Source organism: Heteronotia binoei, chromosome 21, assembly GCF_032191835.1.
Source record: "Heteronotia binoei isolate CCM8104 ecotype False Entrance Well chromosome 21, APGP_CSIRO_Hbin_v1, whole genome shotgun sequence".
Lineage (NCBI taxonomy): Eukaryota > Metazoa > Chordata > Lepidosauria > Squamata > Gekkonidae > Heteronotia > Heteronotia binoei.
Genome location: NC_083243.1, coordinates 46,894,371 through 46,909,891, shown reverse-complemented (window position 1 = coordinate 46,909,891; position 15,521 = coordinate 46,894,371). Strand labels below are relative to the sequence as shown.

Here is a 15,521-nt window from a genome sequence, read left to right as displayed (position 1 = left end):
AAGTATGGAATCTGGTTCCCATGGTGATTGACAGATATGGTGGCGCTCAGCAAGACCAGAAGTGTGCATACACACGTGCACAGTATGGATAGAACAGGGTTCTGTATCTTTGCATACGCATGGTGCTCTTACATAAACTGGAAGACAAAAGCACAGTACCCCTTCATATAGATATGTATATGAATTACATCATATACACAGATACACATTATTCATACGTGCATGTATACACAAGAATATATGTGCATGCGTGCATCAGAGCATATGTTGTGGGTGTAGTGGATAGCCTCTGTTAGGTACAGATCTTTATGCTTTATGAGAGAAATAGGACTGTCTTGTTTGAGTTTGCAGTAAAGGACAATACTTCCATCACACAGAGATATACACTACACATCAGCTTGTCATTTCATGAAGCCCAGACACCAGCTGCTGGGAAGATGGAGTGGGAGTGAAAATGCTATGAAAAGGTGCTGAAAACTGTAGGGTTTTTTTTTTTTTTGCTAGCTAGAAACTATGTTTTCCTTTTGTTTCTATGTGCGGTAGCTCACAGGTGTTAATATCTGTTTTGCATGTGCATTTGGATAAATCTGTATCATTTGGGAGTTCTGTTTTTTTGAGTGACTTGCTGGGTTTCCTCCCCTGTGAGCTGCAGCCTCTTTGAGCTACTCCACCATATTGACCTGAGAAGAGAAGCAGGAGACTCTGCCTGCCTGTTTCCCAGACAAGCATGCAGCCTCACATTCAAGGGGTAAAGGATGAGCTGACCTGGGACAGATTGTCGGATAAATTAAGACTTAGTCCTGCTGTGGCAAAAGAAACTCAGGATGTATCTCTGAGTATGTATGGAGTTTCAGCTGGGGTCAGAGAAACACAGGGGTCTCTAATCTAGATAAACGTTACACCCATTGTGCTTCCACAGGGCCTGTAAGACCGAACTGTTTCAACAGGCCTTTGAGATCTAACCTAATCTGGGAGAGAGCTGCCACTCTACACCATTACAGAGTACCATGATCACCATTTACATTTATATTTATGTTAAATTATATCATAGTGATACAGCACCAAAAATGCAATGGAATGTTTTAATGTTTAAGTGTTTTAAATAATTTTAAATTGTAGTTTTATTGGTTAAATTGTAAAAATGTATGTTGTTAGCCGCCCTGAGTCCGCTTGCGGAGAGGGCGGGATAGAAATTTAAAGTAATAAATAAATAATAAATAAATTCCTTGTCACCACAAATATCATACAGCTTTTTCCTTCTGTTGCTTAGCTGCAGGCATTTAATTAGCAGTTATTGCTCCAAATTCTCATTCCTTGACAGGTGCTTTATACAAAGTCCATAAAAGCATAGACCAGGGGTGGCCAAACTGCGACTTGGGGGCCACATGTGGCTCTTTCGCACATGGTGTGTGGTTCTCAAAGCCCCCACTGCTCTGTAAGCCAGCCTGGAGAAAGCATTTGTCTCTTTAAATAACTTCTCCAAGTTAAACTAGCCAGCAGCTTGGAGAATGCATTTAAAGTTGCTGTTTCTCTCCCTCCCCTCCCTTTTTTCCTTCCTTCCTTCGTTCATCTGACACTTATTCTATGTAGCTCTTACATTAAGCAACTTTGACCACTCCTGGCATAGACAATGGTGTAACTCCTTTCCAGCAAGCATTCTTTAGTGTATTCTTACAGTGAAGGGCTGAACAACTGCACCCTCTTCTGGCTTGATAAATTACTACATGCAATAAATTGGAAAGGGAATAGCTAATAAGCAACACAGATTAATCCTCATTCTGTTTTGTGTTGAAACCAGTGTTCCCTCTAAGCTGAGTTAGCATGAGCTAGCTCACAGAATTTTAGCCTTCAGTTCACAGATTTTTGCCTTAGCTCAGGAAGGATGACCCCAGAGCCCAATAATTTATGCAGTAGCTCACGATTTTAATACCAGTAGCTCACAAAGTAGAATTTTTGCTCACAAGACTCTGCTGCTTAGAGGGAACACTAGTTGAAACACCATTTTTTTTTGCCTTGGAAATACTCAGTTACAAGTAAGTATTTTTTGACATGTGACCTATGATTGAGCCAGAAAATACACTACATACACACACTTTGGAGCCGCTGTGGTAGAATCAGGATTGCCAACAGGCCTGGTGGGGGAGGATTGTGAAGAAACAGGCAACTAAAGTTTTTCGGGGCAGGGGTGTAAAGAACATCACCCAGTAAATAAAATCCTATTAATCCTCAGTTAAAGGGACAGGCCATTTTTCTCCAGACTGTTGGCAGCTCTAGCAATAGGCATTTCAAGAAAATGGACATGAAGCACTTTGGAGCCTAAGGGTGGGATTCTCCTTTGCCTGTTTACTTGGCAGCAGCCCCCATGAACACAGTGGTCTTCCAAATTAACTTTTTAAAAAAATATATTAGCACAGGATACTTAATGGTCTGTGCTAGGCTAGCCAGCTTTCTAAGGGCAGTTGGCATTGCTCAAGCTTATACCGCGAACAAAACTTTGCTGGTCTTAAAGGCGCCACTGGACTCAAACTTTATTCTGCTGCTTCAAGCCACCACGGCCACCCTCCTGAATCTATTATTGAAAATGGTGTGAAAAGCAGAGAAATCTTTTCTAGTTCACAAGTTTGGTTTTTTGCTGGGGCAAGGGGAGGAAAAGGGAAATCTCAAAGTATTTCTTTAAAAATGCCTTTTGCATATTTTGGTCAATTGAGTATTCATTCCAACACAGGACAAGATACGTTTTGAAAATTCTTCCGCTGGTTGAAGGTGTGGTTGAATTTGACCAAAATTCTGTCACAAGGGTGTGTGAATACCACCCCATACTGTATGTATATTGGCCTATATGGACTTGTTTCTTTTCAAAACCAAAAGGGCTGCAGCCAGTTACTGTTTTTGCTTAGTGACTGCTTTACTTTATTGAGAATAATGATGGTCTGAAGCAGCAGAACGAAGTTTGAGTCCAGTTTAGGACCAACAGCACTACAAAGTGGCTGAGATTGAGCTCTGAACGAGTCCTTGGTTCTAGTTTTATGGATTAACTAGGTGTCTCAGCTCCATGGGAGACGTCAGTAATAGGGGTGAGCCTTTGAATATTGTGAATCCAAAACAGTGCCTGAAACTCTATCCCCCCCCCCCCCCCCCAAGATCATAAACATGCAACCTAAAACTAAGCAGGGAATTTCAGGCAGTGTTTCACATTGGAAATATCTGAATGCACACCCCTAAGACAGAAAAATTCAGTTCCCTTATGAAGCTGTTCTCTTTAGAACGTATAAAGTACTTTAAATGTTCTTGAGTGTCATGTACATGCTATCATAATTGTAGTTTTTTACAATTGCTTTATGGTGGATATGGAGAAGAGACCTTATTCTGTACTTCTAGCCAGGAATACGGTCAGGATACTTTTGATTTTTATGAAGCAGTCTAAAGTGTTAAAAAATTAATCTATTCAATACACTTAGGCAAGTGCCATGGACTTCTGAATATCGCATCTCTCTGTGCTGGGCCAGACCACCGGTAGTAGTTCACTGCAATGATGCTCTTACATTTCACCTTCTTCTGGCTGCTCTCACTATTCAAAACATAAAAGCCCTGCTGGATCAGACCAATTGTCCATCTTCTAGTTTAGCATCCTCTGGATGGCCAACAACAGGGCAGAGAGGCCTAGGCCTTCCCCTGATGTTGCCTTCTTGCTCTGGAATTCAGGGGTTTAGTGTAAAGATTCCCCTCAGTCACCATTGCTAGTAGCTGTTGACTTAATTCTCCATGAATCTATCTAATCCCCCTTTAAAGCTGTTTATTCCTGCATCCATCACTATATCCTCTAGTGGCAAATTCCATATTTTAATCACTTTCTGTGTAAACTACTATTTCCTTCTGTCTGTCCTGAACCTACTGCACTAGTTTCATTGAATGCTCTGGCGTTCTGGTATTTTGGGAGCAGGAGAAAAATTTGTCAGCTCTCTCCACCCCATACATAATTTTATAAATCTCTATCATGTTCCCTCTTAATAGTCTTTTTTCTAAACGGAAAAGTCCAAGACTCTTCAGCCTTTTCTCATAGGGAAGGTGCTCTAACCCTCGAATAATCTTGGGTCATCCTTCCTTTGTACTTATTACACAAAAGGACATAACCCCATTGTGAGAATCATCTGTACTAGGGACATGTTCAGAAGCATCCTCTTTTAATAAAAGGCAATTGGAAGTCCAACATTCTGAACTTGGGCACACTTACTTGGGAAGAAGGCACACTGGAACTTTCTTTCCAGCAGTACACATGTGCGGGACGGCCCTGTTAGGCACTTAGAAGAGTGCCAAATCTGAGCATCAGAACACATAATCCAGATATAAATTGTGTTGTCAGGAAACAACCCAAGATCTTATAGCATTACAGCCAATCACAAAAGTGGCATCTTTATTCAATAAGATATAGTACAAAATGAATCTGTACATCTTTCTATTAACAGGATTTGTTTACACAGTTATATTACACTTTTTCCAGCTTTTATACTGCATCATCTTAAATACAAAAGAGAATTTACAAAACCCCTTCGAAGCTTAATGACATAGGCCAATGTGAAAAAACCACAATTTCTTACTAGCCCTCTCCAATTGTACTAATTCAATTGCAGCTCACAAATCACACCAAACACTGGGGGCGGGGGGAAGAGACTGGTGGAGTGGGTCAGCATATAAGTATTCTGCTCAAAATATTAAGAACTGGAAAAGTAAACAAACCTGGTCATGCAGTGAAAAGTTATGCATACATTCGAATCCAATTGTAAGAACAGATCTTAACCCTTATTGGAAATAGCACATCAACAGATTGCAAACTGTGGTAGCAATCCAGTTTATGTTAGTCCTAGCTTGCCACTCACACCTAGGCATATTTACTTAGAAGCTAGTCCTAGTGTTGATGGGGCAGAAATCTGTGCACATATTGTACACACTTGGGAATACAACCTAAGTTTCAATGAGGCAAGTTAGTGGAGCCAAGAATGTGTGGCCTGCAAGTAAGTGACGCTGATGTACCTATGTTGCACACTCAGCATTGACAATTTGCTTTACAAGGTGCTGTGTCTTTATTTGATTTCTATCCTGCTCCATTTCCTGCAAGCAGGACTTTAGATCATGCCTCAGTTATTTCAGTGGATGTGATGCCTCATGTTAAAAGTAGAGTCTAACATGGAACACTTTACTTCATTTCTCATCCCATTCAAGGGAAGCAGCTCCTCAAGGGGAGAGGCTAATGACTTGTTTTTAAAGGCAAAGCCCCACCAACTTCCCCTTCTGGAGAAGTTAGCCAAAATATTTCACATATATACAAAACTACTTTATGGGTAATGTATTTGGTGAGCAACCACAGGCCACCAAGATGGTAGTGGCAGAAAGAAGCCTGACCAGACTTGTGGTGGAACATCACTATTTCAAATATCTTCTGGACTTTTGAATTAGTGGCTTAAGACTTGAGTAAAATCCTTCACTTAAAACATTGCAACTTTTTGGAGAACTCTCAGAAGAGACTTCTAAATGCCAAGGCTTGGATCTTTTGCTTTGTTACCCATCGATGCTTCCTTTGTCCATTGCAAGGTGTCTGTTCCTTCAGTGCTAGGCACTTCTGCTCATGCAAGGCCAGCAACTTTCAAGAAGCTGAAAACTGCCTAGCAGCAGATGACTGCCTCTGCAAAGCACAATGGGGAAACAAGGTGTAGGATCCGAGTCATTTTGTTGCAGTTACCACCGAATGCAATACTTCTGAAAGAAAATCACTGAATATAACTTTTGGATTAAGCAGTCCATTCAAACTGGATAATTAAAACCCAACCTTCTCTCTCCAGTTCTTCTAAGATGCACTTCTAAGCACAAAAAGAAAATGCTCTCCAAAATCACATTCCGTAACAACACTTAGAAGCCAAATACTATTTTCCTAGCATAGGCTGTGATCAAACACACTAAATAATGCACTTTCAATGCACTTTCCCACTGGATTTTGCCAATTCACACAGCAAAATCCAATTGGAAAGTGCATCGAAAACGGATTGAAAGTGCATTATTGTGTGTGTGTGATCACAGCCATCGACTGTGTAAAAGCAAGTTTGAAGATATGAAGGCTTAAAAAAAAAATAGCATTCACAACAGTTAGTGCAAGATGGCCAAACAAATTACTGTGTATGAGGCAGAAAACCTAGATCTATTCGTTATTCTTAAATCCCTGAGTTAGCTTGATGTTTCTCCGTCTATCTAGTGTTACCTAAATCATATGCAAATTGTTATTATTGGGGAAAAAATGAGAAAGCCCAGCATATGCATGGGGTGAGGGAAGAAAACCTTATTGTTCATTTTGTATTTAAGAGAAGAAAAGAATTCAAAAAGCTAAATATTAGGCAGTATTTCCCTATTTCCCCAAAGTCCAGGCTAATACAGAAGGCAGATATGAAGGCTACTGTTTCTCCATCATTAAGAAGATAAGAAAAAGCAAGATTCAACCTTTATGTCCTTTTAATAAAGAGTTTTAAAGGGGTTCAGTCACTCTTAAAGAATTTCTATGATAGTTATTACTGTAAAAAGGAAACAGGGCTTCGTACACTGATGGATATTCTTAAGAGCCTATATGCATTTACGGGTTGTCATTCCAGAGAAAGAGAAATTTGGTTTCAATGTGATACAAGCAAATAAAACTGAAGGATCACAGTGCATGCATAACACTTGGATCTCACTGAAATCAAGCATTTCTGTTGATTGCACTCAATTATAATTTGACACAGAATTAATCACAGAAGCACAGAGGAATTTTGACGGTTTTCTCAGTGGCCATTCTATAGTTGTCAAGAGCCAGCTGATCACTAAATCACATAGCAGCCTTCCTCTAGGGCTGTGAGATCTACAGACTTGTCAAATACTTATCTTCCTCCCCAGCCCACAAACAATGCTTCTTTGCATCATGGACTATATGTAAATCAAAATATGACATTTGATACTTTTTACCCATGGTAAGAAGAATATTTCTACCTCACCCATTTGATGTATGCATTTTTAAGACCATCCACGGTACATACAATATTGTCTGCTTTCATAACATTTAATCTGCAACCACAATGCTTTATGTCTAGATGCCTTTCCCAGACAATAGTAAAGCATTCTTGCTCAACAATATGCTTCTATTTCACAACCATACAGCGTCTTGTTTCATGGAGGTGGCAAAAGCTATTCCAATGGTAACTATAAACCAGATGCCCACAATTACCAATGTGTACAAAGAGAGAATTACGTGCTTCTCAAATGTACTGTATAAGCTCTGGACTAAGGATCAACATACTATCTGCACACTATTGCCTGCAGTACCGGCAGCTCATCTAGTGTGGTTCTAGGAGCAGACATTGGTATCTACCGGTGAAATATTAAAAATAGCATATTTCTATCTAGGGCTTCTGCCAGAAAGTTAACCTTGCATTTTTACTTGCTATATTAACTTGCCTGAACAGGAAAAGCAACAGCAAAGAAAACTTAATGGATGAGATGTTCTGTACTACAAAGGTGGCTCTTAACTGTTATTTTGCAAAAAAAAAAACAGCTCCGGAAATTTTGTTCAAGCATCTTTTATCAAGATGCAGAAAAATCTGACGTATGCATCGTATCAAGATGCAGAAAAATCTGACATTCTGATTAGCACAGATTTTTTGGGGTGGGTGGGGGTGGGGTTAGAATAATCTGGTCTAAACAGTGATGCTACTAGTCAATAATGTTAGGTGCCACCTCCAAAAGAAATTGGGACACACATAATCTGATAAGATATGTAGATATCCAGTTACATTAATAACTCCCATTATAGCACAAGGCCCTCTCACTTATGATATCTAGTTAAGACAAACTGCCTCATTAAAGCTGCCATAACAGTCTGAAAAGCAAAACCACCTCTACTTCATAAGATGAAGATTTTTTAAAAAGACCAACTACTGTGGGGCTCAGAAGGATTCTCTAACACTTGGTGCCAATCCTGGCATATCTGTAGACCACCCACCATTTAAAATTTAAAGAGAGTCTGAAGAGACAGAATTTGAATTCTGCAAACTCAAGGGATTATATTTTCATGTTGCAAATGTAGTCCAAATCCCTAACCCCTTTGGGCCATTTCTGCTACTAGCAAAAGGGTACATGCAAGAGGCAAGGAATAAGTGCAGATCACAGAGAACAAGTAGCATACTCATCACTGTACTGACTGATTGTCTTCATCTGCTTCTTATGACTGTGGTATCCAGGTGAAAGAAGCCAGAACAGATAAAAATACTATCAAGGGATTAAGACAGCTTTTAAAGAACAAATTTGGAAGAACAGGGGAAGATAAAAGCATCGTGCTTATCACAACGTCGAACACACTCGAGAACAGAGCTGCGTTTGGCTTCGGAGGGTGTAGGTCTGATTCTCCAATGTTGTACAAAGCCTCACAGCTACGTTTTCCTTTCTGGATAGGCCCGGCTTTCACCAGGGAGGGCACACTCTTACAGCAAGATGGAAAAAGGGCTCTGAGTAACAATCTGGATAGAGCAGGTATCATTTCTGCAGTTGCACTCTTGTGTCTCATGCTTCCCCCCTCCCCCAAGCTATTGTGTTATTCCATTGGCACTGAAATAACATTCATCTCAGTCTTAAAGAAAGTTGCATATCCCTGGGAAAAAAAAGGCATTGTCCTCAGCAGCTTTTCAGAACGCAACACTTCTTTTGTCTCTCTGGTGTGGAAGTGACCATCAAACTGGTGTTGTCAAAAAAAGAAAAATCACAAGAGCAGTCCCAGCTGGGAAAAATCCAGTTCACTTCATCAAGACCCTCAGCTTCTGCTATTGCTGTGGCGGATGTTCTGGAGGAGGCTCTTGGGGAGGAACGGCTGGCCGGGGTCCAGCAGGCCTGGGGATTGCCTGATGCTGCCTCTGCCGGTAAGCTATAACTGTGCCCAGGAGCAGAGCAATGATGGTCATGAGGTAAAGGTCCCACTCCGGTCCCAAAAGCTGATCCATATCAAGGTGGGAGAACACCTCTTTGACCTAACAAGGAAAGGGAGAAAAAAGTGACACAGCAGGGAGCAAATGCAAGAAGATACATAAAAGGTTGTCTGCAGTGTGTGTCAGTGACTTCTCCAGGTATGAACTTCTCCTACAGCTGTAATCTTAGCACATGTGACACACAAGCCATCTCTAGAAATCTTGAAGCACCGCCATTTGTTTACCACCCATCCTTCAAGGATCTTACAGTGCTGCATGTGGCTTCCCTCTCCAGCATTTTGCTTACACTGAGAAGAAAGTAACTGCCTCACGATCACCGAGTGGGTTCCAAGGCTGAGTGGTGATCTGAACCTCAATCTCTCTGGTACTAGCTCAACATGCACCACAAAAGCACCGCAATATGATGGATTGTCTATATACAACTCTGGCTACTGTGGAACACACAGGCTTGGGTCCTATGAATGAGCTCCATGCATGCCAATCTCTGTTGCGGAGCACGCTCCCTCTTCCAACAAAACTCCATTCGTGCAAGGTCAATAGTTTTCAATGGACCCTTTGGTAGAAGAGAACAAATGCTCCCTGGCAGAGACTGACACATGGGGAACCTGTTCACAGGATCCAAGCCTCAGCACAGAGGTTTGTTTTTACCTTCATGCTTCTTTCTGCACACTGTAGTCCAGAACCTATGCAAACCCTGTAGATGTACAACACAGTTATAAAACAGATCAAGATGGGTAGCCATGTTTGCTTGTAGCAGTAGAAAAGAACAAGAGACCAGAAGCACAACATTTGTGGCGGGGTATGAGCTTTTGTGAGCCACTGCTCACTTCTTGCTATCCGAATTAGTATCTGAAGAAGTGAGCAGTGACTCATGAAAGCTCCTGCCCTGCAACAAATTTTGTCAGTTTTTAAGGTGCTACTGGACTCTTGCTCTTTTTTAATGTTACAGTTATATCATGTAATTAAGAGAGAGAGAGAGATGGATTTTTACCCCTTGCTTATGTTAAACAAATACAACACCAATAATTTTTCTCCCTTCCTTGATTCTGGAGTTCTAAACGGCAAATTCAGCTATCTGCACCACTATGTAAAGACTTACTCTGATCTCTGTTGCACAAATAAAAGGGCAAAAGCAGTTCAAATTCTGCTCAACCTCTCTTATTTAATAATTCCCAACCCCTACAGAACAACTCCCATCTGCTACACCTATGGTGTATTTGTGACAAACCCTTCTGTTCTAGCCTTCCTTAGATAGAGAAGAAATTTAAAGCAAGGGCTCCAAAAGGGACAAAGGCAACCTCTGCATTTCAGCTTGCTATTCCTGCACATTCTCTTGTTTTATGGTTTGTTGTACTGTCAGGCAATGCTGAACTGTAACCAGTAGATGGATGCACAGAAATACACAGGCATTACGGATTGTGCACAGCTTCTAATTTTATTCTTATTCTGCCAAGATGCCTGGGTGGTAACTACAAGCCAAGCTAGCCTCTTCCCTGCTCTGAAAGAGAGTCAACCCTTTCTAGAGTGGTTCAGAATGCAACAAGCATGCTGGATCACAGACTTTTGGACTGTACAAGACTTTCAGTGATACTGAAAGATGAACTTTCAGCCATTTCGGAACAACTCCTGAATCAATGGCAAAGAGGCTCCATGTGCATAATGGACCAGTCTGATTACTCACTAAAACCCATACGAGCAGAGTAGCCAAATGAGTCAGTGAGCAGAAACATAACTTAAATTACTAGCTGACTAGGAATGAGATGTCAAGCATTAAGCGCAATGAAGAAACAAAAATAGAAGTTAGTATTACAACTCAGGTGGAATGAGCAACAAGTGAAATATTAACAGCCTACCTAGCAATGTATTACTACTACAGCCAGTTCCAGCTGCAGTAAATGTTTCTGCACCTTATAATTCTTTCTCATGATATCATTTAACCTTCAAGCCATCCCAATGGTCACAGCAGCCACAGTTAAGAAGAAGAAGAAACTGGATTTATACCCCACCCTTCACTCTGAATTTCAGAGTGGCCTACTATCTCCTTTATAACCTCCCAACAGACACCCTGTAAAGTAGGTGGGGCTGAGAGAGCTCTCAAAGAAGCTGTCCTTTCAAGGACAGCTCTGTGAGAGCTATGGCTGACCCAAGGCCATTTCAGCAGCTGCAAGTGGAGGAGTGGGGAATCAAACCCAGTTCTCTCAGATAAGAGTCTGTGCACTTAACCACTACACCAAACTACACTGGGGCCAGGAATGTAACATTTGTTAAGATACTGAAGATAATCTTCCTTGCCTGTGAATCCACTTGGTTACTTACATTGGTTTCTTGTATATACTGGAAGGCATAAATTATTCCCAATTTGCATAGTGCAAGGAAGACAGGAACTTGAGCATCAGGACTGGCATCAGCTGCCATGTCATAGAAGCGTTTTGCAAGGTGGATGTCCTGGAAAATATAAGATATGTTTACATGACAATGTTGTGATTTAAGTCTCAAAGACATTTTACTTTTGATTATTATTCTTTTGTTAAAAACCAGTGAGGGTACAGAAAAGGGAAATCTCTATTGCTGATATAAATATATGTGTTCCTTTTTCAACTGAAATTGCTTCTTTTAATTTTCCATTAATTAAAACCTTTGCTTATTGGCTCAAGTATATTCTGGATCCAGCTCCAAAATGCAGGACCACAGCCACTCAAAGATGTACTACCTAAATAGTTAGGACAGTATTACTCAGTGTTGCATGACGAAAGGTTGGCATAGTAAGAGTTTGGATAATTATGCCTTTACATCTCTTCAGCAGCAAAATTGCTGGCACTCCAGCTTTTGACTATTGTGTTACACTGAAATCTTTTTTCATGACTTGATTTCATATAAATCAAATAAAAAAAATGACAGAGGCCTCCTATCCATCTAGCCAGACGGTAACCTCTGGAACAGTCTCCCTCCTCCCAGTGCACTAGGCACATGGCACAAAGTGCATTCTTGGCAGGAGATAAATGATTCTATATATTTCTATAGAAAGCAGACATAAACACAATGCATCTTAAGTTGTGCTCACCTGCTTGATGCCAAGTCCCTTCTCATGCATGTACCCAAGGTTGAACATAGCTTGGGCACTATGTTGATGCTCTGTTGCTAGGTGGTAGTGAATAAATGCTGTTTCATAATCAATGTCAGTGCCAAAGCCATAAAAGTGGTAATCACCAAGTTTGAGTCTAGCAACAGTATAACCTATTACCAAAAAAGAACGTGTATGAAAAAAACCCCCATGAGCTATGTTACATATACTCAACCAATTTAAGATGCTCTAGTACCCTAAGCAGGCTTCACACTGCATTTGAAAGACAGGAACATTTGGATCAGCAATACTGAGCTACAGATATGGTGCTGGAGACAATACACTGGAGTACAAAATGCCCATGGAAGAAAATCTTCGCTCCCCCTTTTCTACAGCAGCTCCCACTGACCCTCTAACAAGGAATTACCGGAGGCTAGGGGACCCCTGTAGACAAAAGGGCAGGTAGCATGAAACTTCCTCCATGCTGTGCCCCCCTCATGCCACACAGCTGTTTATCCATGGAGCCCCATGTCAATACCTTTTTGGGAGTTACAGAGTAATGGGAGCATGGGGAAACCCTCTGCATGGAGAATTGGGGAGTTCAACCCAAGGAGGCCGACTCATTCTGCAAAAACACTGGAAAAAGTCAGGAAGCTTTACAAAAAGCTTCAGGTATCAATAAACTAATTGTCTGAATTCCACCTTACAGTAAAGACTGAGGAAAGGAGCACATTATGAGCACTTTGGGTCCCAGCTGGGAAAGAAAGGCAGGCTCTAAGTGAAGCAAATAAATAAAATGTCCTTTGGTTCCACTCCAGGTCTCTTGTAGACCAAAAAGAAGGCTGAAATGTTGCTAACCATTCTTGCTCTTAACAAAGTGTGAGGCCACATATGGAATAAGTAAATGAGAGGTGCCCTCATGAAACAGCAATATTTTTAAGTTTATAAATTATTTTTATTTTAATGGTGAAAAAGGCAACCACAACTACCAGCAACAAAAAAATGAAGTTTCTTACTGGGAAGATTTTTTTAAAGGGTGTGAGGTTTTTTTAAAATATATATATTTTTTAAATTTTGTATAGGAATGATTTAGAAATTTCAAAGAGCTGCACAGGATTTCTTTCGCTATTTCTACAGAATATAGCGAACACGCACAAAAAAATTATAATGGCTGAGAACCAGGGTCATTTCAACAGCAACTAACCTTGGGAGGCTGCTCTGTTCCAGTGCAGCAACGCTCTGGTATAAGTTTCATTTTCTTCTATGATGCTGGCTTCTTCTGCAGTTTGAACAAAATGTTGAGAGAATTAAGACACAAATCATCGTAAAATCTAGAAGCCCAATGAAAGGCTACTCTGATTAGCTACACTGAAAGTGAGGCCTGGGGCTCACTGTACTGTCAACAGTTAACACTATTCTGACTTCAACAGACTTGGAAGGATGTAATTCTGCTAAATATTGCATTGTTAGAGCAGCAGAAACATGAAGACAGAATGCCTGAACTGAGAAGCCACTGTTTACACCTGCTTGCTGATGGTATTTTTCTGCTTAAAGTCTGAGTAGTATTTGTAAACAACATAAGGAATTGATTGAGGGAGTGTTGAATAGCTCAGACATCTGGATTTGACAACACTCCAACCCCCATCTTCCTTTCACATATCTCACTGTACCGTGTACCCCACCTCATCACACAAAATCCATAAAAGTTATTATTTGAAGACTTAAATCTGAGAAACCATCCCTGCCTTCAAAGATTTTTTGGGAGTACTCTTTTCTTTGATGGCACTCCAATGACAAACACATGGACATGCTTGTTCTGTCCTCGTTTAGTCAGCAAGCTAAAAACACCCTCTTATTCTCTCAAAAAACTGCAAGTCATAAAGTTACTCTCAATTTTGCTACTGCTAGTTCTGTTACCATCTTATGAGTTAAGACAGTTCTGGATGGTAAGCTGCCTTGAGGGCTTGCAGTGGGCAGGGCTGATTTAAGAGGATACTTTCGTATTTTATTAGGACAACTATCTATTCATTCAACTTTAATTAGGCAGGAGCCGGTAGCAGCTGCACCTTGAGACTGGCCCAACTTGTGAGACATTCTACAAGGACTTCTAAAACAGCAAAATGTTTCAATTTGGCAAAAACATTACAAGTGGAACAGAAATTCATTGATACCAGAAGGTCGTGGCAACTCTTGTGCTATTTTACGTCAACCTGTTTTATCATCATCAAAAGGGAGAATGACTCGGATGTGAGATATTGATCCCTTTTCACCTGCCACGAGCCACTATTGTACTCACTGTAACCCGTTCCCTTACTCTGATCCAGTATAAAGGCAGCATTGCTCTGTGCTACTTCATAGCCTTGCTCCGCCAACAGGAGATACTGAACCACAGCAGAATTTGCATCGCCTTCTTTGTAGCTGTTGTAGGCAGTCATAAGCCTTTCAGACCAGCGGCCTCGTTCACAAACGTTCTTAAACAGCTGCAGAAAAAGCAATAGCAGACAGTGGTAACTTTTTTAACAAAAAAGAATTAACATGCATTCAGGACACTTAATTTAGGTGCCCTAAGGCCTTTCCGTAGGTTACTTTATATGAAAATCGCAACCACATTGAAAGGAAGCACGAGGCATTCAACAAGGAATAAGAATGACAAATCCTAAAATAAAGTGCTTATGAAAACTATTCAGTACTTCACACTGCACCTTAGCATCTTAAAATGTTTTGTTGTAAATTCTTCACCTCAACTGATGTTAAGCTTCAGAAAAGGATGCATCAATAGGTCTATTTCATAGAGCCACAGTGGATAGAGTTAAGGACTGAGAGACACAACCCCAAAGGAATGAAAGATCACTTGCCAAACACAGGAGAGTTGCCCTCTTTGAATGAGATGTAGGGTTGATGAGATCTAGTTAATTGACTCATCAAGTAGTGGTCAGGCTTTTTTTCTAAAGCATCGATAAAAATACTTTAAACAACCCATGTTATACTTTTACTAACCACATGCTATTATGAAACAGTTAAATCAAACTTTACATTATTTTAGAAGTTTTGAACATCATTAAACAAGGTTTCTGTGTGACTGATTCACAGAACAGCCTTCTCTGGCTTTTATCCTGACACACCAAGGTGAGCCAATAAATTTCATTTAAAAAAAAAATGAAACTAGAGACAGGATATAAATGTTTCAGATAATGAGCCCAAACAAAAAGCACCTATGAAGAATAATAACCCTCAGGGATAGTGAATCTCTGAATCCCAGTGCAGCAATCTAAGACCAAGTGCCAGATGCAGAAGGAGGGGGTGTCAGTTCACCGGCTATCCCTGCTGGCAGGGCCAGTGCCAGGATTTTCAGTGCCCTAGGCGAGGTCCCCCCCCCCTGCCCCCAACTTCCTGCCCTGCCCCGGCACAGGAACCTAGCCCAGAGGGCACCTGTGGGGGGGGGGCTGGAAGTGGCGAGAGAGTGGGGTGGT

At 40.9% G+C, this 15,521-nt stretch overlaps 1 protein-coding gene across 1 annotated transcript in view; it reads right to left on the bottom strand.

Moving 5' to 3' along the window:
• Positions 1-8,756: 8,756 nt before the first annotated feature.
• Positions 8,757-15,521, bottom strand: part of SEL1L (SEL1L adaptor subunit of SYVN1 ubiquitin ligase) — a 44,846-nt gene continuing 38,081 nt past the window's right edge. Inside the window, exons 17-21 of the mRNA XM_060262022.1 lie at positions 14,366-14,531; positions 13,256-13,330; positions 12,052-12,224; positions 11,307-11,435; positions 8,757-9,032 (exon numbers count right to left, since the gene is read on the bottom strand). Of these exons, the coding sequence (XP_060118005.1) occupies positions 8,829-9,032; positions 11,307-11,435; positions 12,052-12,224; positions 13,256-13,330; positions 14,366-14,531 (747 nt within the window). The 3' untranslated portion in view covers positions 8,757-8,828. The remainder of the gene's footprint in view (positions 9,033-11,306; positions 11,436-12,051; positions 12,225-13,255; positions 13,331-14,365; positions 14,532-15,521) is intronic.